The sequence below is a fragment of the Silurus meridionalis genome, chromosome 1 (genome assembly GCF_014805685.1).
Source record: "Silurus meridionalis isolate SWU-2019-XX chromosome 1, ASM1480568v1, whole genome shotgun sequence".
Taxonomy (NCBI): domain Eukaryota; kingdom Metazoa; phylum Chordata; class Actinopteri; order Siluriformes; family Siluridae; genus Silurus; species Silurus meridionalis.
In genome coordinates, this window is record NC_060884.1 from 10,613,598 (window position 1) to 10,639,188 (window position 25,591).

General features: G+C 35.1%; 1 protein-coding gene across 1 annotated transcript in view; it reads right to left on the reverse strand.

The window, feature by feature from the left end:
* Window positions 1–25,591, reverse strand: part of cntn4 (contactin 4) — a gene marked incomplete at its 5' end in the record, with an annotated part of 127,180 nt that overhangs the window by 15,338 nt on the left and 86,251 nt on the right. The window contains 2 exons of the mRNA XM_046846325.1: window positions 3,721–3,896; window positions 16,202–16,329. Coding sequence (XP_046702281.1) covers window positions 3,721–3,896; window positions 16,202–16,329 — 304 coding nt within the window. The remainder of the gene's footprint in view (window positions 1–3,720; window positions 3,897–16,201; window positions 16,330–25,591) is intronic.

A 25,591-nucleotide genomic window follows, 5' to 3' on the forward strand; every position in this document is an offset into this window, starting at 1 on the left:
AAAACCAAAAACATGTTGAGTGTTCCTATAAAATGAGTTCCTCTTCCTTATCCAAGTAGTAAATAAATCTTATCCATACAAAAACCTACACTTGCAATCTAGCAAAGTATAATAACCAATGATAAGGAGCGTATGCCTCAGTTCCAAGACATTACTTATAAAGTTTTAGCTGTGATAGTGTGGAATGGAGAATAATCATTAACTGTGAGCTGAAATTGATGCTTGTTCAAAATTCTGTGGAGACAAGTCATTTACTTTAGTGTTAGTCTAGGTGTCGAGTCTGTAGTAAGGCCTGGAAAGGGTCTCATATACCAGGAGTACTGATTACAAGGCCATACAGATGTCCACATTCTTACAACTTTAAACAATTAACAGTATTCAGTACATCAACTGGCATGATATTAAAGGTGGGAAATCACGCTGAAAGTACTTCACACAGACAATATCTCAAGAACTGTGGACAATGAAGTTATAAGGTGGCAATGCTACTGGGAAGTTTCAGCATTAAGATTTCTCTGAAAAAAAGAATATTCTGCTCACTCCAATATCACAATACCTCTCTCGCTGCTTGAAGCTCTCAATTTCCAACATCATAATTTATATCTGTGGTACTTTTGTGAGTAAAAAGGGCCACAAATGAAGCTTGGCTGCTAACAGTAGTAAAGCGCTTCTTTAGAGCATGAAAACCCCCTAATGCGACATCATCGAAATTCTATAACTTTCAATTTTTTTCTTTCATTTTATGACCTCCTATTCCACTCATATCATCCAATGATAATGATATTTTACCATCACTGAATTTAAACATCTATATAAACTGCAGTAACAGAATCCTCGATAGGTCATTTCCATATAGAAGAAACTATATGCAGTGCAATAAAGTGGGTAATTCTAGGTACTTTGGTTCAGTAGGTTCTATAAAACTTGACAGTGTACTGTTGGTGTTGATAAAGTTGTTGTTATCAAGAGTGAGGAACTTTGGATATAAAGTACAAGCAAGGTTTAATTTATACAATGTATTTCATAACTATTTACCCCCTTGCAAATCCCAGCTTAAGCAGGAGGGACATCCAGCTGTAAATGATAAACCAAATGAATAGACCCAAAGGGCAGAATACAAATGGAAGCAAAATATGTTTGGGTTTTTTTTGCAAAAAACAACAAAACACCCCAAAACATAACGAAACACAGATACTTACACAATGGGGTAAGCATATGTCACAGAGGAACCAATTTGCACAGCTCCAAAATTTCTAAGATGTACACTATGCACTGCTGTAGTGCTGTGTGTCAACCTGATTTGCTAAGCAGTGAGGACAATGGCAATACCCAAGCAATGCAGAGCAGTTGGCAATGGATATGTGATATTATTTAACACTGTACCAAAATTTACTAAAATATTAAATATTTAGAAATATTACAAAAATGTGCATGGTCTAAAAAAGAAACACTCATATAGGACAAATGCTAGTCATGGCCTTTACCTTTATTGATAATATATATATATATATATATATATATATATATATATATATATATATATATATATATATATATATATATTATCCGTAGAGAGACTTTTAGACCATGCACATTTTTGTAATATTTGTAAATATTTAATATTTTAGTAAATTTTGGTACAGTCTATCTATAAAGAGAATCATCAATGGGTCTGTTTCTTTAACCAATAAGATTTCATTTTCGCCTCACACTGGCCCAGAATAGCGTCAGCATTTTTGCGTCCTCTGATTAGTTGGTCAAACTGTTACAGCCAAGTTTGACTGGCAAACACTTGTGTAGCGTGCTGCACACATTAATACATCTGACTTATACTTTTTTTACGCTTACCAAGGAAGAGAAATTGATTTGGTCTCGGACATACTTAAAAATTCATTTTGGAGAAAAGCTAGACATCGTGAGGAGAGGTTGGCCAACCCCGGAGCTAGCTAGCTTGTCTCAGCCTGGGAAATGGTTTGTTCGCCAAATACAGTGACTACGAGCGGTACCACTGGATTACAGCCTCTGAGGAGTGGTGCAAATGATGAGTATGCATCTCTGGTGAGTAGGTTGTGTTTTATTTACATTTTTTATGTTTTTGTCATGTTATTAGAGAAACGTTGATTCTGAACTGCTCCAGATGATGTAGGTGGCATAGTTGCAGTTAGTGTAGAGGTGTAGAGGAGTCTTAACTGGGTTTCTTGCCTAAGTAAAATGGTATTTACCCTCCATACGCAAAATGCCTCTCTCTGGAATCCCACGCGTTGTTATATTGCGTTTGTGTCCAAACTACAGATAAGAGTAAGGAATATTAATTGTCCATACAAAACTCTTCTAATTAGGAGAAATACTATTAGACCTTAGGAAAGGAACCTCCTAATTTGATGGCTAAGATGTGAAATGCATGACAATGCCCATGTGCAAAACCCAAAATATTTGGGCAGTACTCTCAAGAACTTTTTTTTATAATACTTACACTGGGTCATCCACTGTGCTTGCTTGCACAGTGCTTCACAATGTATGTAGTTGATGGGCATCTAAAAGTCTACTCTGGATAAAGTTCACTATTCAAAGCTTGAGTAGTCATCTGTAACATGGTATACTTGCCATGTTGGTGCAATCCATTTATATACATTTTAAAGGGAGGTAAAAACAGAGATACACAGATCCAAAGCGATACACAACCCAAAAATAACCTTTCTGTATTCCTTGAAAAATCCTTCCAAAAAATGTTAAGCAATTATTTTCCCCAATGGTCACTGCAGGCAGACAGATAAGCACAAGAAAACAAATGCTCAGACATGCAGAACATTCAGAAGGATTTATCTTAGCCAGTGGTGTATAAATAGGCACAGATGTAATGACCTTCATGTGAATCTAATTAGTAACATTGATACGCTGATAAACTCCTGTACTCTGAGGACTGAGTCTGTTGGTCAACTAGTGAGTTACTGGGGTGTGCTGTTATTAACTGCAGTCTTTGACTGTGTAGTACATTTACAACTTTATTGTTTTACAATAAAGGTGTGGGTGAAGCTTCTGTCGCTTACCTGGTACTTACAAACTACTTACACTTTTTATTGTTACAATAGCAAACAACGCATCAGATATGCTATATTGCCCGAAGGTTGAAGACATCCTACTATCACACCTACATGTGCTTTTTCGACATTACATTCCAGATTTAGTCCCTCTATACTTCTCACTTTTCTTTGAATGTCAGGGCTCTATGTTTGTCACTTGAATTCATGGCACTCACTTTGTAAGTTGTAAAATACAAGAAAATACAAAGACATTCCAAAAATAGGCATGATGGTCAGGTGTCCTTCACTAAAGGGTTACATTACAAGTACATTATTTTGAGTGCATCTTTTATAGCTTTAAATAGGAGGAATAAAAGATATAGTATATTATGCAAATGATCTGTACCAGCTTGTCAAGTATATCAGGTTACGGATGACTACTCAAGCTTCAAGCAGTGTTTTTAGAAGCCCATGTATGACAGTATGCGCAATAGCATATAATCACAGACTATAAGTAAGATGCGATGTTTATAAGGTACCTAAAAAAAACTGGAACTCCAACTTGAATAAGGTAAAGAAAGAGAAATTAATTTCTAGTTGAAGGCGTTAGAGCTGTTAACAGTATATTGCCTACTAACATCAATTGAAAATATAAATTCTAATCATCATGTGATTTACTGTATAGTGTGTCAATACTTACACTACCAACTTTCTCAAAGTATCCTCCATGACTGCCAAAATGGATGAGCTGCTCATTGAAGAACCATGTAAACTTGACCTCCAGTGAATGGTCGTGGGTCACCTGACAGGGCAAAACAATGCTCTCACCCACTGTAACATCCAGCGTTGAGGGAGCCGTAGTGATGATCGTGGCCTCTGTAACATTCAAGCAAAGTTCAGAATTCTGTTTAGTGGTCAGTATAATCTCAATATAGAGTTGCAATTGATTAACATTGAACAAGTTAGTAAAAGGTACACTGTAAAACATTTGTGAAGTTCTTATTCTGTTTTTTTTTTCTGTTGAAATTTAAAAAATACAATAACTATTAATTTTTTTTTTTTAAATTACAGTTTAGGTTGTAGGTGCAAAAAGAATGAAATCCAAGACAAATGGGAAATAACTTTTGAGTTACTCTGCACAACAGCATTATTCAAAAGGGCCAATTACTCAGTGTCGAGCATAACAAAGACGGTGCTAATGAGCCTATTGAAAAGTAATCCGTGAGAGACAATGGACAGAAGCAGCATGTGTTAGAGTCATAGCGTCCCAGAAAAGTACCACTTCAAAAATTATGAAAACCACCAACCCCTTGTAGGGCTAGTTTTGCGAAGAAGAAAGAATGTGAATGTGAATTAAGATTTAATAAATAAATAAATTCATTACAGCTTGTAGTCTGTAGCAGAAAATGTTTCTACCTCATGAGGGTGCTGTATGCATGTTTGAACAGAATTTCACCTGGCAAAAAATTATGCATGGCAGACAATGCCCCAAGACAAGGATAAATTTGCACAGCCAGAATCAGGCTTTCAATCTAGGGTTGAAGATTCGTCTTCCCCGACATAATGAAACAATCTCACTCGTCTCTTTTTTTCTGATATTAGACATTATCAGGAACAGGCTATCAGGGTTTTGTGACCAACACAATAAGGAGGCATCACTGCCTTTATTTTGAGGACGAAAGCTCACTCCAAATGTCTGTCACAACAGCATAATAGGTGACATTGGAGTGCAGCCCATTGTTCTAATGTCACTTCCTAAAGATGGATGTGTAGCCATTGCCCAGGAATAGAAGAAAACGCATCAAATAGGACCATGAAGACTATTGCTGGAGCTTGCCAGTAGGTGATTCCTCTTTTCCTGTCCCAGATACCTTTCATCTCTACTTTATAAACCCTACTCTGCTGAAGATATTTGTTACTAGTCTATAACTATAGGAGGAATTGGGTTCTCTTGAGCATTTTATGCATTTCTGTTTCAGGGACAACACAGTTTGTGTTCAATGTGAATGACTTCTTCATTCCAGTCTGAGCTGCCAAGCTAACTAAGGGTTTAACTCCGGCTTTTTAATGCTGACCTCTCCGCCAGTTCTCTGTATAATAATTTGACTGATAGCCATCAGTGTAATGCTGCTCACTGTGGGCAGCTCAAATCAGAGGAACAGAGTGGGATCTCTTTGTTTCTTTGTCAGATCCCATTATTTTATCAGGAGGCAAATGATCACTGTAAGTGTCAGCAGAAAAAATACCCCCACAGTAATCTTGTTCAATTGAAAGGTTGAAAGGAACATGTTGACAAGCCATAAAACACTGACTACTTACTAGCAATTATTATTGTAGCTATCTTGACTTATGTCTCAAGTCATAATAACATGTTGCTAGGGTGCATTTCATGGTCCAAAAATCGCTATGGCTACCTTTATTTATTTAACCGAAAAATAGGTGAATTGTTGTGTTATTGTGTATAAACGTGTTCTAAATACCTTAATGAAATCCTGATGATTTAAGTTTTAGGAATCAAAACCTTGACCACTTCTGAACACATTCATCTGAATTATAATTAAAACTATATGTATCAGTTGATTTCCATTAAATAAATGTCTAGCTTACTTACCGTAATTTCCGGACTATAAAGGCCACCCATATATAAGCCGAATTATTTTCTGATGCTCAGTTCTAAGTTTCTTTGATTAACCCGTAACGCTGTTGCCAAGAAAAAGTTTTATTGGTTCACATGAACCCGTTCCGCAATTTCATTGGTCTAATGTTATGGGTCTCAGTTTTTGGCTTTGAAGTGAACCGGGAAAAACCCAGAAAAAATCCATAAATTAGCTGCTTCGTTGTTTAAGATGCAGGGTTCAAAGCGTGGGAAAAAAGTAGCGGCTTAAAGTCCTGAAAATACGGTATTTTTTTGGTAAACCTCATACAGAATAGTTATTATTACAACAATATTCAATAAATAGTTTTTTATAAATAATTGATGGTTTCTAGAATAATCAGTGGAAATAACAACATAAGACAATAATAAATCTAATGTGAATAACAATGCAACCTGAAAAGAGGTGTCTTTAAATAAAATATTTATAATAACTAAGAAATGTGAATTATAATGTTATCAAATGATATTCAATTATAATAATGATATCCAATAACATGACTGATATTTTGTTATTCACTTGTAAAAGTCTAAATCCTTTCTAAAAGAATAGACATGCAATGTTCTGTCACAACGTTCCCCTGGTTCCACCACTGCTACAAGAAGCTGATAATTCAAAAGCACAGGTTTGAGTGCTCAATTTAAAGCTCACCAGACATCACACAGCTTGAGCTGTGATCACACAAATCGAATGTAGAAAAAAAGGATAAAAGTCAACCAACCCCAAGTATCCCCTATAAGCAGCAATCATCTTTGTCATGGCTTTTCTTTTAGCTTGGTTATTACTATTATAACAAGTGAGTCCTAAAGGGCACAGAACAGTGAAGCATCACCAGAAAATGAGTACAAAGCGATGTATATATAAATCACCTTGGCTTATAGTTACCTGGAAGACATTTATAGAATTGTTCACTTCTTTCAGTCATTTCATAAAAGCAAAAAATATAAAATATGATGGATTAAAAGGCAGTTGACTGAATTACAATTGGATTACAATGTGAAATTTGTACTTGCTTGGAAATTATATACAAATGACAGAGAGACAATTAATAAAGAGCTAATATATTAAATAAAAATCTTTTACCTAATAATAGATATATTATCATTGTAACCAGTGATGGATGGTAACAAAGCATTTTTACTTTTTGTTTTCTTTAAGTATCCATAAGTATCAGAGTATTTTATTGTCTTAAAATTTTATTTTTTCTTTATTTTTAAACAAAGTTACCTCACTTTTTGCTGAATATACTTGACATTTTAGGTATAACATATGGTCTCTACCTTATAGGTTATATGTGAGTTTTGGCTTCTGAATTGTCATCTGTCCTTATGCTCATAATCAGTTGATAGATGTCTCTGACTTCACTTTTTGATCCTTATTTTCTGCCAAACCCTTTTTTTTTTTAATATTCATTATGTCGCCCGCGTAGGGGGGTGCCAAAAAGCGTTGAGATAACCGAAAACCAATATGGCGGCAATATATTAACGTGCTTGAAATTTCTTTATGTACATGATGTGCGTTAATAAATGAGAATGTACATGCACGTTTTTTTTTGTTTTTTTTACACAACAGCGTTGCCGTGATTTTTTTGATGAAAGCATGCTATAAAAATGTACATACATGCTTGTTTACACCAAAAGACATATGTGCACCAACTAACAGCAGAGATTTACCAGTATACAATACAAACCACCGTTGATTCTCAAAACAAACCTTTATTATATTCTCCAACATTGCAAACACAAAGATCGCTCACAAAATCACAAAAAACATGCGGGGTGAAGTTCGTTTTTACAAAAAGCTCAAAAGTGTCAAAATTAAATTCTCGAGTCATTTCACTCTGACACACAGCTCTGTAAATGATCCTACCCCTGTAGCATCTGGAAGGCTTGATTTTTCTGCCACTTCCGTGAGTTTTTCTGCGGCTGCACAGTGCCGTCTCACTACTGTATTTTCACGTACTGTATATAAGATGCACCCTGGGTATGTAAAACTTTCTATAAGACGCGTCTTATATACGCGAAAATACGGTAGTGATTGGTGACGTGGCAAAAGCCGGTGATTGGTCATGCGGATCGAGATAACCGTCGTTAAGAAAGAATCGACATAACCGATTAAAAAATGCTAAGACAAAGCAAGAATTTGGCGGTTCCACTTAAAAAACGTCGACTTAATAGAGTTGGCAAGTTAACCGAGGTCGAGATAAGTGGGTTTGACTGTAATTCCTTTCTTCTACTGGTTGTTACAATACTACTGGGTGTTATAATACATCATGACAAAAATGCTCTCTCTATGCATTTTCTAAATGTGCGATTCAGACCGTGGAATTCAGCATCTGATTAATTATGCATGTAATGCAGTTGCACAGATATAAAGAGCAAGCTGGTCACATGCTCACATCTTTTAAGGAGAACCTGCAAGATCTGCACTTGTGAAGCCTGATAACAGATAACTCCAACATGCATTATATGTTATCTGGTTGCATGACCACATTACAGCAGTTCTTTGTTAGCTTTCAAACAACTCTGAAGGACACAGAAATTGAGAATTTTGACTTTGGAGCACTAGTTCTGCTAAAGAGCTCATTTTGTTTTAGTTGCTTGCTTTCCCCAAGTAAGTATTTAGTACATTTTCAGGGGGAGAAAATCCTAAAGTTTTAGACCTAATTTCTTTATTGTAGTGAACATCAATTTTTACTATATTGGTAATGTAGAAAGCATTCTTTTTCTTGTTTAAATTTTTCTGAAATCAAACTGAAATTAAACAAATGTTACTTGATGGTACTGTTAGACCCCTGTTAGACTTTGAGAAAAGTTCTAAATGTAAAAAAAAAGTCTTCTTCTCACTTGCGTGGTAACACCAAGGATACATCTATATTTCACCTAAAATAATTTATAACATGTTGGAAATTGAACCTTACACACTACTATTCAAAATACTAATTAAAGCTACACAACGTGAATGTGCACTCTTGATGTAAAGAAAAAGGAAAAGCACAGTTTGGTCCTTTTATTTCTGAATGTGTCAAAGGTCTTGCTGCATTTCATAAATGAGATCTATTCAAAAAGCTGACTTCACTACAGGCTTTGTAGCACTCAGACAGAGGCTGAGGATAGAACTGCTCTCAAAGGTAGTACTTTTCATCCACTGAAATGTCAGAATTTGAATATAATCTGAGAGGAAATTATGGCTAATGATATAAGTCTTTCTTGATTTTCACATCTAAAAAATGTCTGATTTAAAACTGAATGCCCACACCAGATAATGTATCTGTAAAATATTCTTGACATATATATAGATACAACGCGTTAATAACACGCTAACACAAATTCATTTTAACGTCACAAATTTTATTAACGTGCGATTGATGCAGCGTGCATTTCTGTTTGACCATTTTTATAAAAAAATATAAATAAATAAACATAAAATAGGCAAAATTTAAACCTTCAACATAACACACATTTATTCGCGACATCCTTTCCTTACTTAGATATAAAAAAATTATAAACTGTAACAAAAAAATTAATTTTAATCACTAAATATCGTCTTCCCAGACAATTTCAGCATTGACCTCTCCTTAGCATAGCTTAATTTTGAATTTTTATAAGAAGCCATGTAACATATTTAACAATTAAAACAACCACTAAAAATGTAACATATTAACTATAAAAACATGACATCTAAAAAAAAAAATCATTTTAAAAGAATAATTTTCAGTGTGTAAAATAATTAAATAAATATTAAATAATTAATAACAAGGGGAGAAATTTTAAGTAAAATGAATATACAAATCGGTCACAATTAAAGATTTGTCAAATATTGGATCTAGTTTGAGAAGATGTCATTGATCATTATGTTAAAAACATATGTTATGTTGATCATTATGTTTGTTGAATCATTTCTGAGCATGTCAATCATCATCCTAAAATACTGTTAACTATTTTTCCATCAGCTCTAGCAAGTGACATTTTCTAAAAACAAAATATGTATAATGCCTTCTACAAAAAAACAAGAAAGGCTTGCTATAAAGCCAGGAGTTCCATGATTGTAAAGAAAATTGTTTAATGTAAGTTAGAGCAATAGGTCTGTAGTTACTAGTCTTTTAAGTGCAAGTATCTTTAACTGGTTTCTAAATTTGCACTATTACCCATTGTTTCCATGTGTACGGGAGTCCTACTCATATTTTATAGAATGAGTAAAGTACATGCCAGAAATCCTTTTCTCAAATGTTTAATCATACGGTCATAAATATCATCCCTAAAATGGAAGGCTTGTTTTATCTGTGTAAAAGAACATTTTAATCGAACTTTTACATTTTCAATAAACTGAACTACATGCAATTAGATAATTAGATTTATAGAGTATAATACCTGTGGTTAATAATGAGTTTGTATTGATTTTCTTCTTCTGCTTAGTCCTATACTGTAAATATCCTCTCTTTTGTCAAATTGCTATCACTATTTGCTCAGTGAATACTTCCACTAACCCTACAGCTTTTATTTCCCAATTACTATTTATATCAAGAGTATAACTCATTCTAATGCATGCCATCTTCCTAATTTTTGTCTATACTCTACTACCTGCCAATTGCAAAGCACAGCTGTCTCCAAAATGTTTTTTTTTTTTCTGCACGACTGGCTCTCCTTACTACTGCTTGAGCTTATTTATAGTTTATAAAACACCAGCGATGATAAAAGCCATTGGGATCTTTTTAATTGTTTTACTTCATACCAACTATAATGCTTTCTTTCTTTTAATCAACTACATATTACTTCAGATGTTGCACAGAGTATTTTGCACAACTTATCACCTTTTTTATACCTTCCATTGTTATATGTATCTCCATTCTCTCCTCACACAATGCTTTGGAGTGCTCCCAATTTGCTGCTTTTATTGTGCTTCTTGAAGGCTGGCCTTTCTCCTGAACAATATCTATACTTATTCTACTTTGTATAGAAAAATTATTGCTACCCACAGTTTTGTACTGCATTTTTCTGCACCACTTATACATAAAAAAAATCCCAGCCAATAATGCTAACAAAATACATTAAAGAAAAAACCTTTTGCTGACATTATTATTTTAACACTTTCAGTATTACTACCTGTTTTTGCTGAACAGTTCACATTTGGCTGATGCAATGGCACAGTGGGTAGCATGCCAGCTAACATTGTTGACTTAGAGCTCCTCAGTGGCACAACTTTATACCTGAGTTTGAGTTTCACATTTTCTCTCTGTTTTCATTTCCTCTTGTTTCTCCCACATGTCCTAAAAACATGCCAGCAGGTGAACTGTAATACTGCCCCTAGACGTGAATAAATTTTTTGTGTCTGTGCAAGGTACTCTGTGATCAACTAGCAACCATACCAAGATTTATTACTGCCTCATGTCCGGTGTTCCTGTGGTAGGATCATACCTGACTAGAGCAGAGCAAAACATAAATAAATGTATAAATGAATGACAACTGCCAAAAAAAATGCAAGACATGTGACTTTTTGGCTGTATTTCTAGTGCCCAAGCTGACTTCTCAGTTTCTGCATCTTTTGATCAGCTTTTCTTACTACGTCTATATAGAAATCTTGATCTGCAACTCTGCAATATATTTTGTACTATACCTGCTCATGACATCCACCATACTCAGCACTCTGATGTACTCCAACTTTGCAACACTATTCCTTTTCACATTTGGCATATTCATGATCAACTTCGTATCCATTACGGCAGAATTTGACTTTCCATAAAGCTTTTAAAGGATACGTTTGGCATTTATATATATGCCCTAAATGGGAAAACATACTTTCAAATTGCTTCTTTTCTTGAAAATAAGCAACACTGAAATGCAATTTTCTCAATTGCCCTAAAACATTTGAACCTTCTTATTTTAGCCCCCATGATGCTGTCCCTAATCAGTTAAACTGACATATTTAATGGGATTTCACTAACAACTGCCATTTTTTATCTGCAAATACAATGCCTGAAACATACGGCCATAGCACTGTTTTAGGTTTAGTGGCTTTAGTCTGCTTGGGGAATTCAGGAATACATTTTAATATTACTTGTGAGCTCTTCTTTTTGTCCTAGAGCAATCTGAGTCTGTCATTGTCAGAACTATGATCTCTAGATTTTTCTTCTTTTGGCTTGACCTTGATCATATTTTAACTTGACCCCTTTTGACATTGCCAACTCAAGACCACTTCCTGAATAACCGTCATTTTGTTCTATTAATGCACCAGACCAGTTCACTCACCAACCTCTCCATTGCCATGGCCCAATGACCCACTATTCCACAATCATAGACCTCACAAGGATCACGAGAAAGCACTTGAATTTAATAGCCTCCTTGATTTGCTAAGAACCAGCTGCAGGTAGTGTAATGGCAAGATAGAACATTTAGTGCATTCTGCTAAAGGCGGGTCTGTTTGCACAGCATGCTGGGACATGGAGCTCATTATAATCACTAGAATTTATCTCACCCTAATAAATTTCCCTTATCTCACTTATAAATATTGATCTTTACAAATAATGACTTTAGTTTCCTTTCAACACTAAAGTTACCCCAGTGTAAAAGTGACAAAAGGACCTACCTCAGCTAATGGTTCTTGGAGGATCTTTGGGGATAAGTGAACTGAATTAAAATAGAGCAAGACATAAATTCTTAAATTTCTCTATTGAAAATACAACATTCACAAACATAATCCAATTTAATTGCCCAGGTTTTGCTGTTTAGAAGAAAAACCTAGAAATTAACTTGAGTAAATGATTTTTGAATAGAGTATTTGAAGAGGCTTTTACTACACAGAGTAATTTACCATTAAGTTGTTTCAGACTGAATGTGGTCATTTGACAAGAGACTAAAGGTTGAGAAATCAAAACAGATTTCGACAGGCTTTTACTTAAAAGGGCAGAATACCAGTCATGTGATTTGCCCCTTGTTAATCTCTGTCTATGAAAAAAAATCTCATTTTAATTAAGACTAATGAATCTGGTTAATATCCTCTTAGCAATGGGATAATTGGGATATTACTTGAACTGATACGTTGTATCATTTGTTGTCACTGCTATGGCATGTGTTCTCCTACAGTATATGCATATCTGTGTGGTGAGTTTACACAGACATATCTAGGAAGAATCTGATGTGACAGGTATTTCAGCCCTTGTACAGCAACAGTCAATTTAAATATATGCTGTCATGTCCCATAAGGGCCACCAATTGCTTTGATATACACACACGCCATGGTTGCAGATCCTAAATGAAATTGCATATGTAAATTAGCCCATCGTGTTGCCTCTGCATTATTGATACTGACACAGAGGAAGTAGATAATATGAGCAAGTATTTGTACATCAGCCAAGGATGCAGTAACACTCAAATAGGATGATGGAAAAAAAGCTAATGGCTAGAGCTAGACTGTCCCATGTAATTGTCTAGCAAGTCTAGCTCCAAAGATTATTGTGCTAATTCAGGGAAAGAAGCACATCCATCTTCGTGTGTAGATAGATTACCAGCAACACTTTATCTTTTTTTGTTTCAAATGCATTACAAGTTCTCTGCATGAGAGTCATTTAGGGATGTATTTTAGGTATAAACTGATGAAGTGATGTCAAAAGAAGGAAAATTGAGATGAATGGAGCAAAGAAAAACAAGTGTCTTTCAGGGTGTTGTTATTGCAGTATTCAGTACAAAAGTGATTGAATAGTACATTTATTTTCTATCATGTACCTTGAAAAATACACATTCAATATATATTTTAGAGCACAGGCTTAAAAGCAAAATTCATCATTTCAGCTAAATTCCTAAGAGAGAAAATATAAAAAATATTAATACTAGTACTACTACTACTAAGAATAATAATAATGCTAATAATAATAATCATATTATAATAATTATTATAATATAATATAATATAATATAATATAATATAATATAATATAATATAATATAATATAATATAATATAGTCATTTTGAATCAGATCTTCCTGTCTTACTTCTGTTTTTGATCAAGGTGACCCATGTTTGGCTATGACATATCTATAGTCATAACAGAATGTGATCTGTGTGTCTGTAGTGTCTATAATTATTGCAAACAATAATCCAGACTTACATGTTATAATGAATATTCTAGTTGAAACATAGACAGTAAATATTCTTGAGGTGAACAGCACTGTACACCAACCAGACATAATATAAATAACACTGATTATCTCTTTCATCATGGCACCTGTTAGTGGGTGGTATATAGTAGGCAACAGGTGAACTTTTTATCCTAAAAGTTGCTGTGTTAGAAGCAAAAATAGCCAATGAAAAGATTTGAGCGAGTTTGACAAGGGCCAATTGTTATGGCTGGACGACTGGGTCAGAGCATCTCCAAAACTGCAGCTCTTGTGGGTTGTTCCTTGTCTGCAGTTTTCAGTCAGTATCTCTTTTAAAAGTGGTTCAAGGAAAACACAGTAGTGAACCGGCAACAGGGTCATTGGCAGCCAAGGCTCGTCGATGTACAAGGGGAGCAATGGCCGATCCAACAGACAAGCTACTGTAGTTCAAAATGCTGAAGAAGTTAATGCTGTTAATGCTTGATGGGTCAGGGCTGTTTTGGCAGCAAAAGGGGGACCAACACAATATTAGGCAGGTGGACATATTGTTATGCCTGACCAGCGACAATAAAGTTATGCCTGGTTGGTGTATATGGAGTAAAGTTATTCAGGCTGGGCTGTTAAGGTATATTTTTTTATACCACAACCATTTGCTATCAGTAATAATGTTTTTGTTAGGCAAGTTTAAGTTTATGTTCCAAATGTTTATGTTCAATGTTGTGGTACACCATAAAACATGTTAATATTCACATATATGTTATAGCAGCTATAAACAATAAGTCTCTTATTGTTGCCTTGGCAGACAGGCAGACAGACAGACAGACAGACAGCCAGACAGCCAGAAAAGAGAGAGAGAGAGAGAGAGAGAGAGAGAGAGAGAGAGAGAGAGAGAGAGAGATAGATAGATAGATAGATAGATAGATAGATAGATAGATAGATAGATAGATAGATAGATAGATAGATAGATAGATAGATAGATATAACTGGATGGATGATTGGGTGGAAGAAGGTAGATGAATGTACTTTATTTATCCCAAGAAGAAACTCTGGTACATATAATTCCTTTTAACAAAAATAGAATATAGTTAGGGTGCAATTAATAAAACAGCCCTGTTGTACAGTGAATATAGCTAATTATTTAAATTTTGGGTAACAGTGAAGTGCATAAACCTTTGTTATGTACTATTTACTAAGCTATTTTAAGCTTTACTAACTATTTACTAAGCTGTTTTGATGGTCTTTTACATATTTAAAACTAAAATAACACTCAGCAATTTATAACTATGATAAGTGCTATATAAAGACATTTCTCTTCAACTGACATCTACAGTATTGTTGAGAGAAAAATAAAGTGAGCTAATTAAAGCAGTCACTAAAAACATAAAAAACTACAAGCAACTAAACCCCTAAGTAAACAGATTCTGATGATTCTTTTTGCATTCTGGTGTACTGAACTTGCACTTGCATTTAGAAAGTATAGAATTTAGTGTCCTTAATTAAACATGCTTCTTTATTCTTGCTCTCTTTATTGACTAAATCTATCTTCCTGAATCAGTGCTCACCAATTACTTTTCACTGAGACTAAGAGCTGTGACATATTGCTGCCAAAATGACATCACTTACACTGACATGTATGCCAAGGTAATCATTTCACTTTGTGTTTTAGTCAATATTGGTCACACTCTCCATTTTTCCTCTTGTCATACATGAAATTAATAACTCCATGACTACATGTTTACTGATAGTGCAAAATTGATTTTCGAGCTTTAATAGCACTTGGTTTGACATGAATTAATATGTAGTTGTGAAAAATATTTGACTTTTGAAATTGAGTTTATATCTGAAGTGCTTTTGTTTAACGGAATATTTAAGTACAGTGAAGGCATGAGGAATGAGTAATGCAGGAAGGCATCTGTCTCTGATAGCATAAAACTTAAGATTATGAGATATAATTATCTTGCATTAACGTTCTTTCAACCGGTGCGATGGTTACTTCCTGAAACTCCTTTTCCCCTCCTCTGATTCACAACACACACGGTGCCGAGCACTTTCATTCATATTTAATGCTGCATAATAAATCTCCAAAGCAGAGACAAGACAGGAATCAGATCCGGGGTCCCCGAGGCTCCCACATGCTGCGGTTGTGACAGTATACGCCGATGTTATCTCATTAGGAATTAAAACACTTGCCTTATTTTCTAAAATTTGCTAGCCATGCCGCATTTGCTCCTAACAAACTCCTTAAAATCAGTCGGAATGGTTGCGGTTTCATATAATGAGATCATAGTGTGGAAGTATTCTATTTTGCAATTTATATTGAACAGAATGAGGAGAAGAAGGCAGGGGTGGTAGCATGCAAAACGGCTTCAAATAATGAGAACTGGGATAGAAATCTTATAAGTGCCAATTGTAATCATTTGTATGCATCAAACCAAACCTTTCACCAGCAGCGTCCCTGAGCTGCTTGCTACGCCGAACTGGTTGCGCGCCACGCATGTGTAGAGGCCGGCATCTGATTTCATGGCATTGGATATTCGCAGACTTCCGCTCTCCAGAACAGTCATTCTGCAAAATAAGATATCATTCATCAAAATTGTAAATACACAACCACAAAAGAAAGAGTTCTGTTTAATTTTTCATGTTATCTCTCTTCACTAATGGAAGTTAAAAAAAAAGAAAGCAAAAATAATGATAGCTCATAACTTTACAGTAGAGGGCAGTACTGTATAATATAGTGCTTGACTCATTAGCAGATGCAACTCATCAACAGTTGACAGTTTAAATGAAATATATGGACTCACAATTGTATTAAAGTAATGAAGCAAATGTGTAAGCTTCAGCTATATTTTATTGACATGCACAATTTAATCAGTTGAAAGTGGACGTGCCTTATTTTGAATAACGCAAGGGAAGACTAGGGACATTTATTTATAGTGTCAGGTGGAAAATGGAAACTCCATTTCCTATCAGACATAAAAGCTTTCAAACATGGCTGCCCTGGACTCCAACTCCCAACACACACTCAGACTAATCAGTCACACCCTAACCCTAACCCTAACCCTCATAACAGCAACCGTTTAAAAGAACTATGATTCATTCATTTCACAGTAAAGTTATACATTAAGTTGGTCCTGTTCTCAGCTGTTTAACAAGCCTTTGTTCTGGGCTTTGTTTTCCCAGTTTTTGACCTCGTTTTGGTTTTGTGATCTTGTTGTTTTTGCCCAGTTTAAGTTGTTTATTGATTGACCCACAATTGTTTTATGTTTATGATATTTGGATTATCATTTGGTTTGTTTTCATGCTTTAAATCCAACTTTAAATAAATGCTGTACAAACATATGACCTTGACACTCAATAAGACCTTGATAGTTCACGACTTTTCATTTAGAGCCTGACTAAGAGTAACTTGCGGAAAATCTGATATTTCGCAAGAAGCCGCGAGTGACTCGGAAGTTCAGAGTATTATTTCAAAACAGAGTTTGTACTAACAGATTACATAGAAATAATAAAACTATTTTATTATTGTATTATCTATTTCAATTAGTAAATAAAACATTTATAAAAAGTAATTCAAAATTTTGTTTGAGTTTACAGCGCAGTACATGTACAATTCCCTTCGAAACAGGATCCATAAAATGGAGAGATTTTTTGTTATTCGCGAGGGGTCATAAAACGTATCTCCTGTGAGTATCGAGGTTGCACTGTATATATGTATGTATATATACATTATGTATAAACACTTAGCATATTGGAATTTGAAAGTTTTCAATCAAATAATATATCAATGTAAAATATTGTAGTATGTGATCAAATAAAAGTTTCTGTTGATTGACTGTATTTTAGGCATTAATTAATAACTTGATTGATTGCTGTTTAGTATAGACCATGACCACTTCCTGTTTTAGCTGCAAGCTGATAGGAATATTGTATTGTAAGCACTAATTTTGTCTCTGCATTACACCCTCCTTACTGCACAGACATTAGGTTGCCCCCTTAGTGTGCATCAGTATCATCTCTAACTATGACAGAATGCTAGAAAAATATTAAAGATACTCTGCTAGGTTTGGAGCTTTCTTGTCCCTAATAAACTCTGAACCCGGATCCTTATAACAAAACTCAATAACATTGTGGCACAGTGAAAGAAAAAAGATATAGCTGTCTCGATATATAAAGTGTTCCTGCAATCCAATGAGACTTTGCTAGAATGCTTACCATTTGTCACACACAGACACAAAGGTGCAAAACCGGATTAAGGCCCTTCTCCTCAGTGAACAGTGAACCGTTTTCAAAATTAGTTTAATGACAAATTTTATGATCTTGTAATGTGAGAAATGGTGTGGAATGAAACAAGGTTCATTAGCTCTATGTAAAATAACTTGTCTTCAATACCTACAGAAGTCATCCAACTGTCAATCAAACCTTTTTGCACATTCCTTATAAATATATTCATGATCTTATCAATATGTCCTACTTTAAATGTTTGGAAAATAAACCGTCACTCAAGTTTACATTTATATTTTTTAGCTTTTAAATTACATTACAATGCATATACTGACATTTTTCCCAAATCCATGAAGTAACTGGAAATCGTCTATTAATCACATTGTCTATTTTACATGAAGTTTTATGTTCATCACTATTTAAATAATAGTTTAAATACTGTTATTTAGAGCAACTGTAAGGTTATGTTTAAATGGAAGCTGGTAAAAAAAAAAAAAAGAAAACTGTACTCTGCGATTTAGTGATTTATGTGCATAAGTACAATACCATATGTGGATCTTACACAAATCCAAACAAATGTCTGTACTTTAAATATGTAAACAATGTGTAACTATTTATGTTGTAGCGTGACATACAATAATTTATTCATCTTCAGTATTCACTGGATTTTGGTTAGCGCACTGAGTAAGAGAATTCACTCCAAAGTCCATCTAACTGCAGCATTTACAAACAAATTATGGTCTATTAACCATTGCCAATATGTTCTCCTGCCTGTTTTTGGACAGGGGGAATATACTGGAGGATCCAGATAAAACCCAGGAAAAACCCAGGAAAGTCCACACAAACAGAAACCTAAGCCTGAGCTCATGATTTAACAGAACTCTGGAATTCTGAAGCAGCAATTCTACCCACTGTGAAACCATGCCACCTACTCAAAACCAGCGACTATTTGTACTACTGTCAAAATATTTTGAAACAACTGTACTATACAAAATATCAGTGACTATAGTATTTTTATAACCTGACATCAATGTTATAGCACAAGTATATATTTTTGATTTAGATTACAAGCAATTCTGTAAGTCATGCTGAATAAGGCCATCTGCCAAATGCTGTAAATGTACACATAAATGTAATAATTTAAGATGCTGAATCTGAATGCATCTTACTGTGGGACCCGTAAAAAAATACAAAGTAAAAATAAATAAATAAAGAGCAATAGCATTGCTGTTTGTAGATCATTTGATGGCCGTTTTTCACTCCACTCTCTCCTTCTTTCACACCTGCTAGGAATAAATTTAAGCTATAAACCTGTGTTCCTTCTCACCTTTGTTCATATGACCACTGTCTTCCCCCATCAGATATTTTCCACTTGCTTTAATAGCAATTAAGGCTCCATGTGACCTTGGATTTTCTAAACACAAGAGGTTTTAGGTGTAGGAGAAAGCTAAGTGATCTATTTGCATTAAGATTTGCAATCCTTACATCAATGGCCTAGACTTAATTATTCAACAATTCATCAAAATGAAATGCAACTATATTATATTAATCTTGATTATTAGCAATATAAACAATATTCATGAGCCACACCATAATCATGCTTCCCATGCTAACAGATATTCCTGACAGTAGGTGAAAGTGGGAATAAAATACAGATTAAAGATTCAGGTCATGTAACACGAAATATTTTTTCCCATAATTACACAGACCAAATATATGCATTTATTTGAACTAATACAACCCTGTGGAAAGCTCTGTTCTAAATGGTTGAAATGTTATTTATTTACCATAACAGTACAGTGTAGGCAGTAATCTAAGGTTTATATTAATATGTACTTTCTGTACTTAATGTTACAGCTCATTCACAGGGATTTGTCTGGTGGACGCTTATCATAATCTAAATGTGTACTGTGATTTTACTGAATGTCCATAGAATATTTAGTATAATCACACAATTGGGAGTGTTGTGCTTTCATACAACAGCTCTATAAAGAACTAATTAATATCAAGCAAGTGAAATTTTAGCCACAGTATGGCCAAATGTTCTGTTGAATTGTAAACCTTTTAGCAAAAATAGATCCAGGAAAAGACACATTTTATAACACATTTCTATCTTTTCCAACTTCAACTGGCATAATTCCATATTTTAAGCCAAAATTATCGCTTGCCATATATCCATGATGATGATGTGTCTAACACTACTGTAGTAACTGTAGGAAGTGGAGTTTTACATGCCGAACATGTAAATTTGCAACGATACACACAGTTGAACATCCCTTTATGGCTCGAAAAAATAAAATAAAAAAAATACACCTAGTCTTTTATAGTTTCTGAGGCAGATGCATGTCCCTTTCATTTATGCAACAAAAACACATTTAAGAATTGGATATTGAATGACAAAACGAATTCTGTGGACAGATGAGTCCAGTTTTTACATTTTTGGCTCTAACAGTATGTAAGAACAGGAGAGAAGATGTGATCAGACTGCCTCACAACCACAGTTAAACATTGAGGTGGAAGCTTAATGATTTGGAGCAGGGACGGTTTGAGACTTATTCCAGATGACAGGAGTACTGAACCATAACTATTATTATAATAAATATAAATATAAACAACACATGACAAAATACATTTTCTCTTTTTTTTGTTTTTTATATCAAAAGATTAAGCTGACATGCATAAACCATGCATGCAAAACTAAATACACCTTATGACTCAATAGCTTGTAGAACCACCTTTAGCAGCAATATCTTGAAATAATCTTATTAGCATAACATCATTGTGAAGTAATTTTGGCTTTGTTTACAGTATTTCTTGCAGGTCTGCAGGGCATTTGTATATGCGCAGGTTATAGCTCACAGCATTTCAGTCTGGTTGAGGTTTGGATATTGACTGGGCCGTTGTAACACTTGGATTTTGTTCTTTTCAGTCATTCTGTTATAGATTGGCTGGTGCGTGTGGGATAATTGTTCTGTTACATGACCCAATTCCGGCCAAGCATTAGCGATTGGACAGATGGCCTCAGATCTGACTTCAGAATAGTTTGGTATACAAAGGAGTTTGTGGCAAACTCAATGACTGCAAGTTACCAAGGTCCTGTGGCTGCGAAACAAACCGAAATCATCTTGCCTTCAACACTGTGCTTGACAGGTGGAATGAAGTATTTGTGCTGATTTGCCGCTTTTGGCTTTCACCAATGTCTAGCTGTGCATTATCGCCAAACATATCCAAACAATGTTTATTCTTTAAATATATATATATGTAAAGAGGCATTTGTTACATGTCTTTCCTCAGAAATTAAGCCTCAAACTTGCAAGGAACCTCCAATAAGCTTCACTGTTTCCTGAAAACATTCATTAATGTACTACTCTCCAGCCCTTCAACAAACTTGCTTTCTGCTTCAGCCAAAAATAAAAAATTTTGACTCGTCAGGCCAGAGCACCTGCTGCCATTTTTCTGGACCCCAGTTCCTATGTTTTCATGCATACTTGATATGCATATCCTTGTTTCCATGGCTAGACTTCTCCGAACAGTAGATGGGTGTACCTATGTCCACCTGGTTTCTGCCAGATTTCTGCTAGTTTACTGATAGCACTGCTGGACAAATTCCTATGTTGAAAGCAAGTAAGCATCATGTGAAATACATCTGCTGCACAATGTTTTCTTGGCTGACCACTGCTCAAAAGTACACAACATTGCACATTTCTTTGTGTTTCTTCAAAATAGCTTGGACTGCATATCCTAACAGCAGTCTGCTTCGAAATCTTTGTCTGGGAGAGTCCCTACATGAAGATCTTCAAGAGCACCAAATTCCTTGGTGTTCATCTGGCGAAGAACTTCACATGGTCACTCAAACAAGGGTTCCATCAGAGTCTCTACTTCCAGAGAAGGCTGAAGGAAGCCCATCTCCCTCCCCCCATCCTGACCATGTTCTACAGAAGGATCATCGAGAGCATCTTGAGCAGCTGCATCACTGTCTTTGTTTGGCAACTGCACCTCTCGGATCACAAGACCCTACAGAGGATAGTGAGGACGGCTAAAAAAATTATTGGAGTCTCTATCACGGACATTTACACAACACGCTGCATCCGCAAAGCCAACAGCATTGTGGACGACCCCACACACCCTTCAAACACACTTTTTACTCTCCTACCACCAGGGAAGAGGTTCCAAAGCATTTGGGCCTCACATCCAGACTATGCAACAGTTTTTCCCCTCAAGCCATCAGGCTCCTCAACACACAGAACTGATCTAAAACTCACACGCACACATTCACTCAACTGTGTGTTACTAAGCTGCAACAACTCTAAACTCAAACACACACTCAATACTCATTTCACACATCCGTGTCTTCAGCACCACCCATATTATATTATTTTATTATTACATAACTGTTTATATGCTGTTTTTTTTGCACATCCATTTGACTGCTGCTATTGCTGTTTTGCACAGCCTTTTGTGTTTACATTTTGTGTTTATTTACAAGTACACTCCTGTATACAGTTCTGTTTTGCACACTGTACTGTGTAACATACAGTAGGTTCACTGGTGGCATTATTTTGTGTCTTGTGTTGTATGTTTGCACCAGGTTGCACACGATGCACTTTATGTGTATGGGACAATGCCCAGTACTGCGTCAGCTATATATAGCTGAAATGATAATAAAAACCTCTTGAATTGACTTGACATATGAAATTAATGATCATGTACACCTGCTTGATGTAATTGGTTAATCATACATGTGACACTGATACTACAAAATCCCTGTTTTTTTTAGTGTACAAAGTGTGCAAATGTAGTCATAAGAAATATTGATTTGATATAGATCTTTTTCTTCTGTTTGCTAACTTCGCATTTTGAAAATGTATTTAAAAAAAAGCATTCCTACTTTGCAGCATTTCTTCACACCTGCCTAGATCTTTTGCACAATACTCTATGTCATGTGTTGTTTATCTGAGGTTGACCTGCTAAGGACCAGATTATATTAATTATGTCCCCTTATATGTCAATAATAGAAATACATAGTAATTCATTAAATCATACAATTCAGAGATGTACTGTTTTATTTATATAAAACAGCATGCTTCATCATGTTCTTGTTACCTTTCCGTAAATAAAAAAAAATACAGAATGTGAAATATGAAATGTGTAATATGAAATATATAAATTATTAATTAAAAAAATCTACTTCACAAAATGTTTCATGGTAGAATCAGTAATTGTTAAAAAAGAAGCAAAGCCTCTAAGCATTCTGCTCCAAAATAGACTATAGAAGGACATACTATGGAGTAAGATTTTCCCATTCACCAGAACAAGGTCTAGAATGCAGTACTGTTTTAGAGAGGCACACACACACACACAGCCAAGTCTATATTGAATTGATGAATTATTAATGCATCTTCCTCCACAGTAACACAATGACCCCAAGTACCATTTTCTGGATTATGCTGGCTTACGGGCACATGTATAACATATTTTAGTAGATCCCTACACATGGCCCGAACATGTTGTGTAGTGTGAAACACACACACATACACACACACACACACACACACACACACACACACACACACACACACACACACACACACACGCACACACTTTTGGTGACCCAAAAATAAGTGTGGTGTCAGAAGAAACTTCCCCACTGTGAAGTGAAATTGCAGAAGCTTAAGGGGCTATTCCTGTAATTGCCCCTTCAGTTTTCTGACTAAATTTTGAAAAAACTAAATCTTATCCCATGCAAAAAAAAAAAGAAGAAAAAAAAGAAATCCCATTTACTTTCATTGATCCAAAACAACTTTTAAGTGAGGATTCTCCTGGAGGGAACTCTGGCAGAGAACCTTAACTGCTGAGCTATTATGGCCCCTGATATGAAATGAGTAAATGGTAATTTGTTTCTGATGGCTAGCTTCCTAAAATTAGATTGCAAGTGAAATAATAAAACTATCATCAGCCCTACATCTTTGAAAAGGGGCTTGCCCTGAGGGGTTGTATCGTTTAGAAACTTTCGAAAGCTCTTATGCCTGCCACTCACTTGCAATATCTATTCCACTTAATATAACCTATAAAAGCAAATCCAATTCAGAAGTGACATACATCTTCAATATGATTTGAGTCTAAAACACCAGTTCAGAGTGTGAATCTACATGCTAATTTAATTATAATTTCATCAGCTATGATGAGATCATTGGAAAACATGACAGCCTATATCATAATTAGCAGAACTTGCACGCTACTTATATTATGTACCTGCTAGTAAGATTTTTGCTGCTAAAGTCTTTTTTAGTGGAGCAAACAACACACCATCATGGAAATCACACCTACATTTTGGATCAAGGTCAATATGTGCTGCACCTTAATTGTACAGAAATAATTAAGAAGGTGCTCTGCGGTGTTAAATTTGTTGCCTCTATGCTGCAGCTAACTGCACATGGTCTCTGGTTTTACTTCATTCTATAAGCACCTGAGGCTGTTATACATGTGAATATGCACAGACATACATGGTTTATCTGAATCCATAGTCTTAGTCCTTGAGTGCACAATGTACATATGCATGTGCTATTTTAGAATATGAATTCTTATGTTACAAAATGTCTGTTTTCGGTGTACCTGCAGGTAATTTAAACAACTTTAAACAACCTGAATTGATATAGTACAATTTTGTTAATTCTGATTTTTTTTGTGTCAAAAGCAGGCTGGAAATAAACATATGTAGAGAAATGTTCATAACTAAATTGTTTACATCATTTTTTGGGGCTCTGATGTAACTAGAAAATTATACACAATCACACGACAGTTGTGAGATAACTGCACATGTATGAAAAGGTTTGCTACATACAATATGAGTTGAAGCAAATAATGCTAAGTTCACTGCCATAGTCTGATACATTATAATCACATTTTGAGATACTGTAGTAAACACATATTTGGCAAAGTAATTGCAAAAAAAAAGTGTTAAATGGCATCAGACATTCTACTTGGTCTTTTTCCAATCTTAAACTGTTTAGTTGCGAGTCTGTGACTACTGTCGCCTCAGATTTTTGTTCTTGGCTGAAAAGACTGGAACCCAATGTGGTCTTCTGATGTAGTAGCCCATCTGCTGTGTTATGCATGCTTTTCTGCTCACCATAGAGTAGTTATCTGAGTTGCTGTGCATTTTCTGTCAGCTCAATCCTGGCTGGCCAATATTCTTTTACCTCTCTTATCATTTCTCTGTCATTTTTTTCTTCTACTTCTTTTTTGGGCACCATTTTGTGTAAACACTACAAATAGACGTGCACGAAAATCAGAGGAGACTAGCAGGTGTACAGGTGTTCCTTTTAAAGTGTCTGGTAACTGTACATACAGTATGACTACAAATTAATAATTCATATGAGTCATTTCTGTAGTGGTTATATTTTTTTTTGCACATGATGGCGATCGGAGGTGACAGCACTCATCTTGAGAGATACAGTACTACAGAGTCATAGGTACTATGGTGTAACATGGTAGATAAGGTGTATAAATCAGTACTCTGATTAAATGGAATCAGCATGGACTCGGCAATACGTTCATTGTTTTTTTTTTAATCATTTTTATTTGCATGATATCCTGCACTGGGATG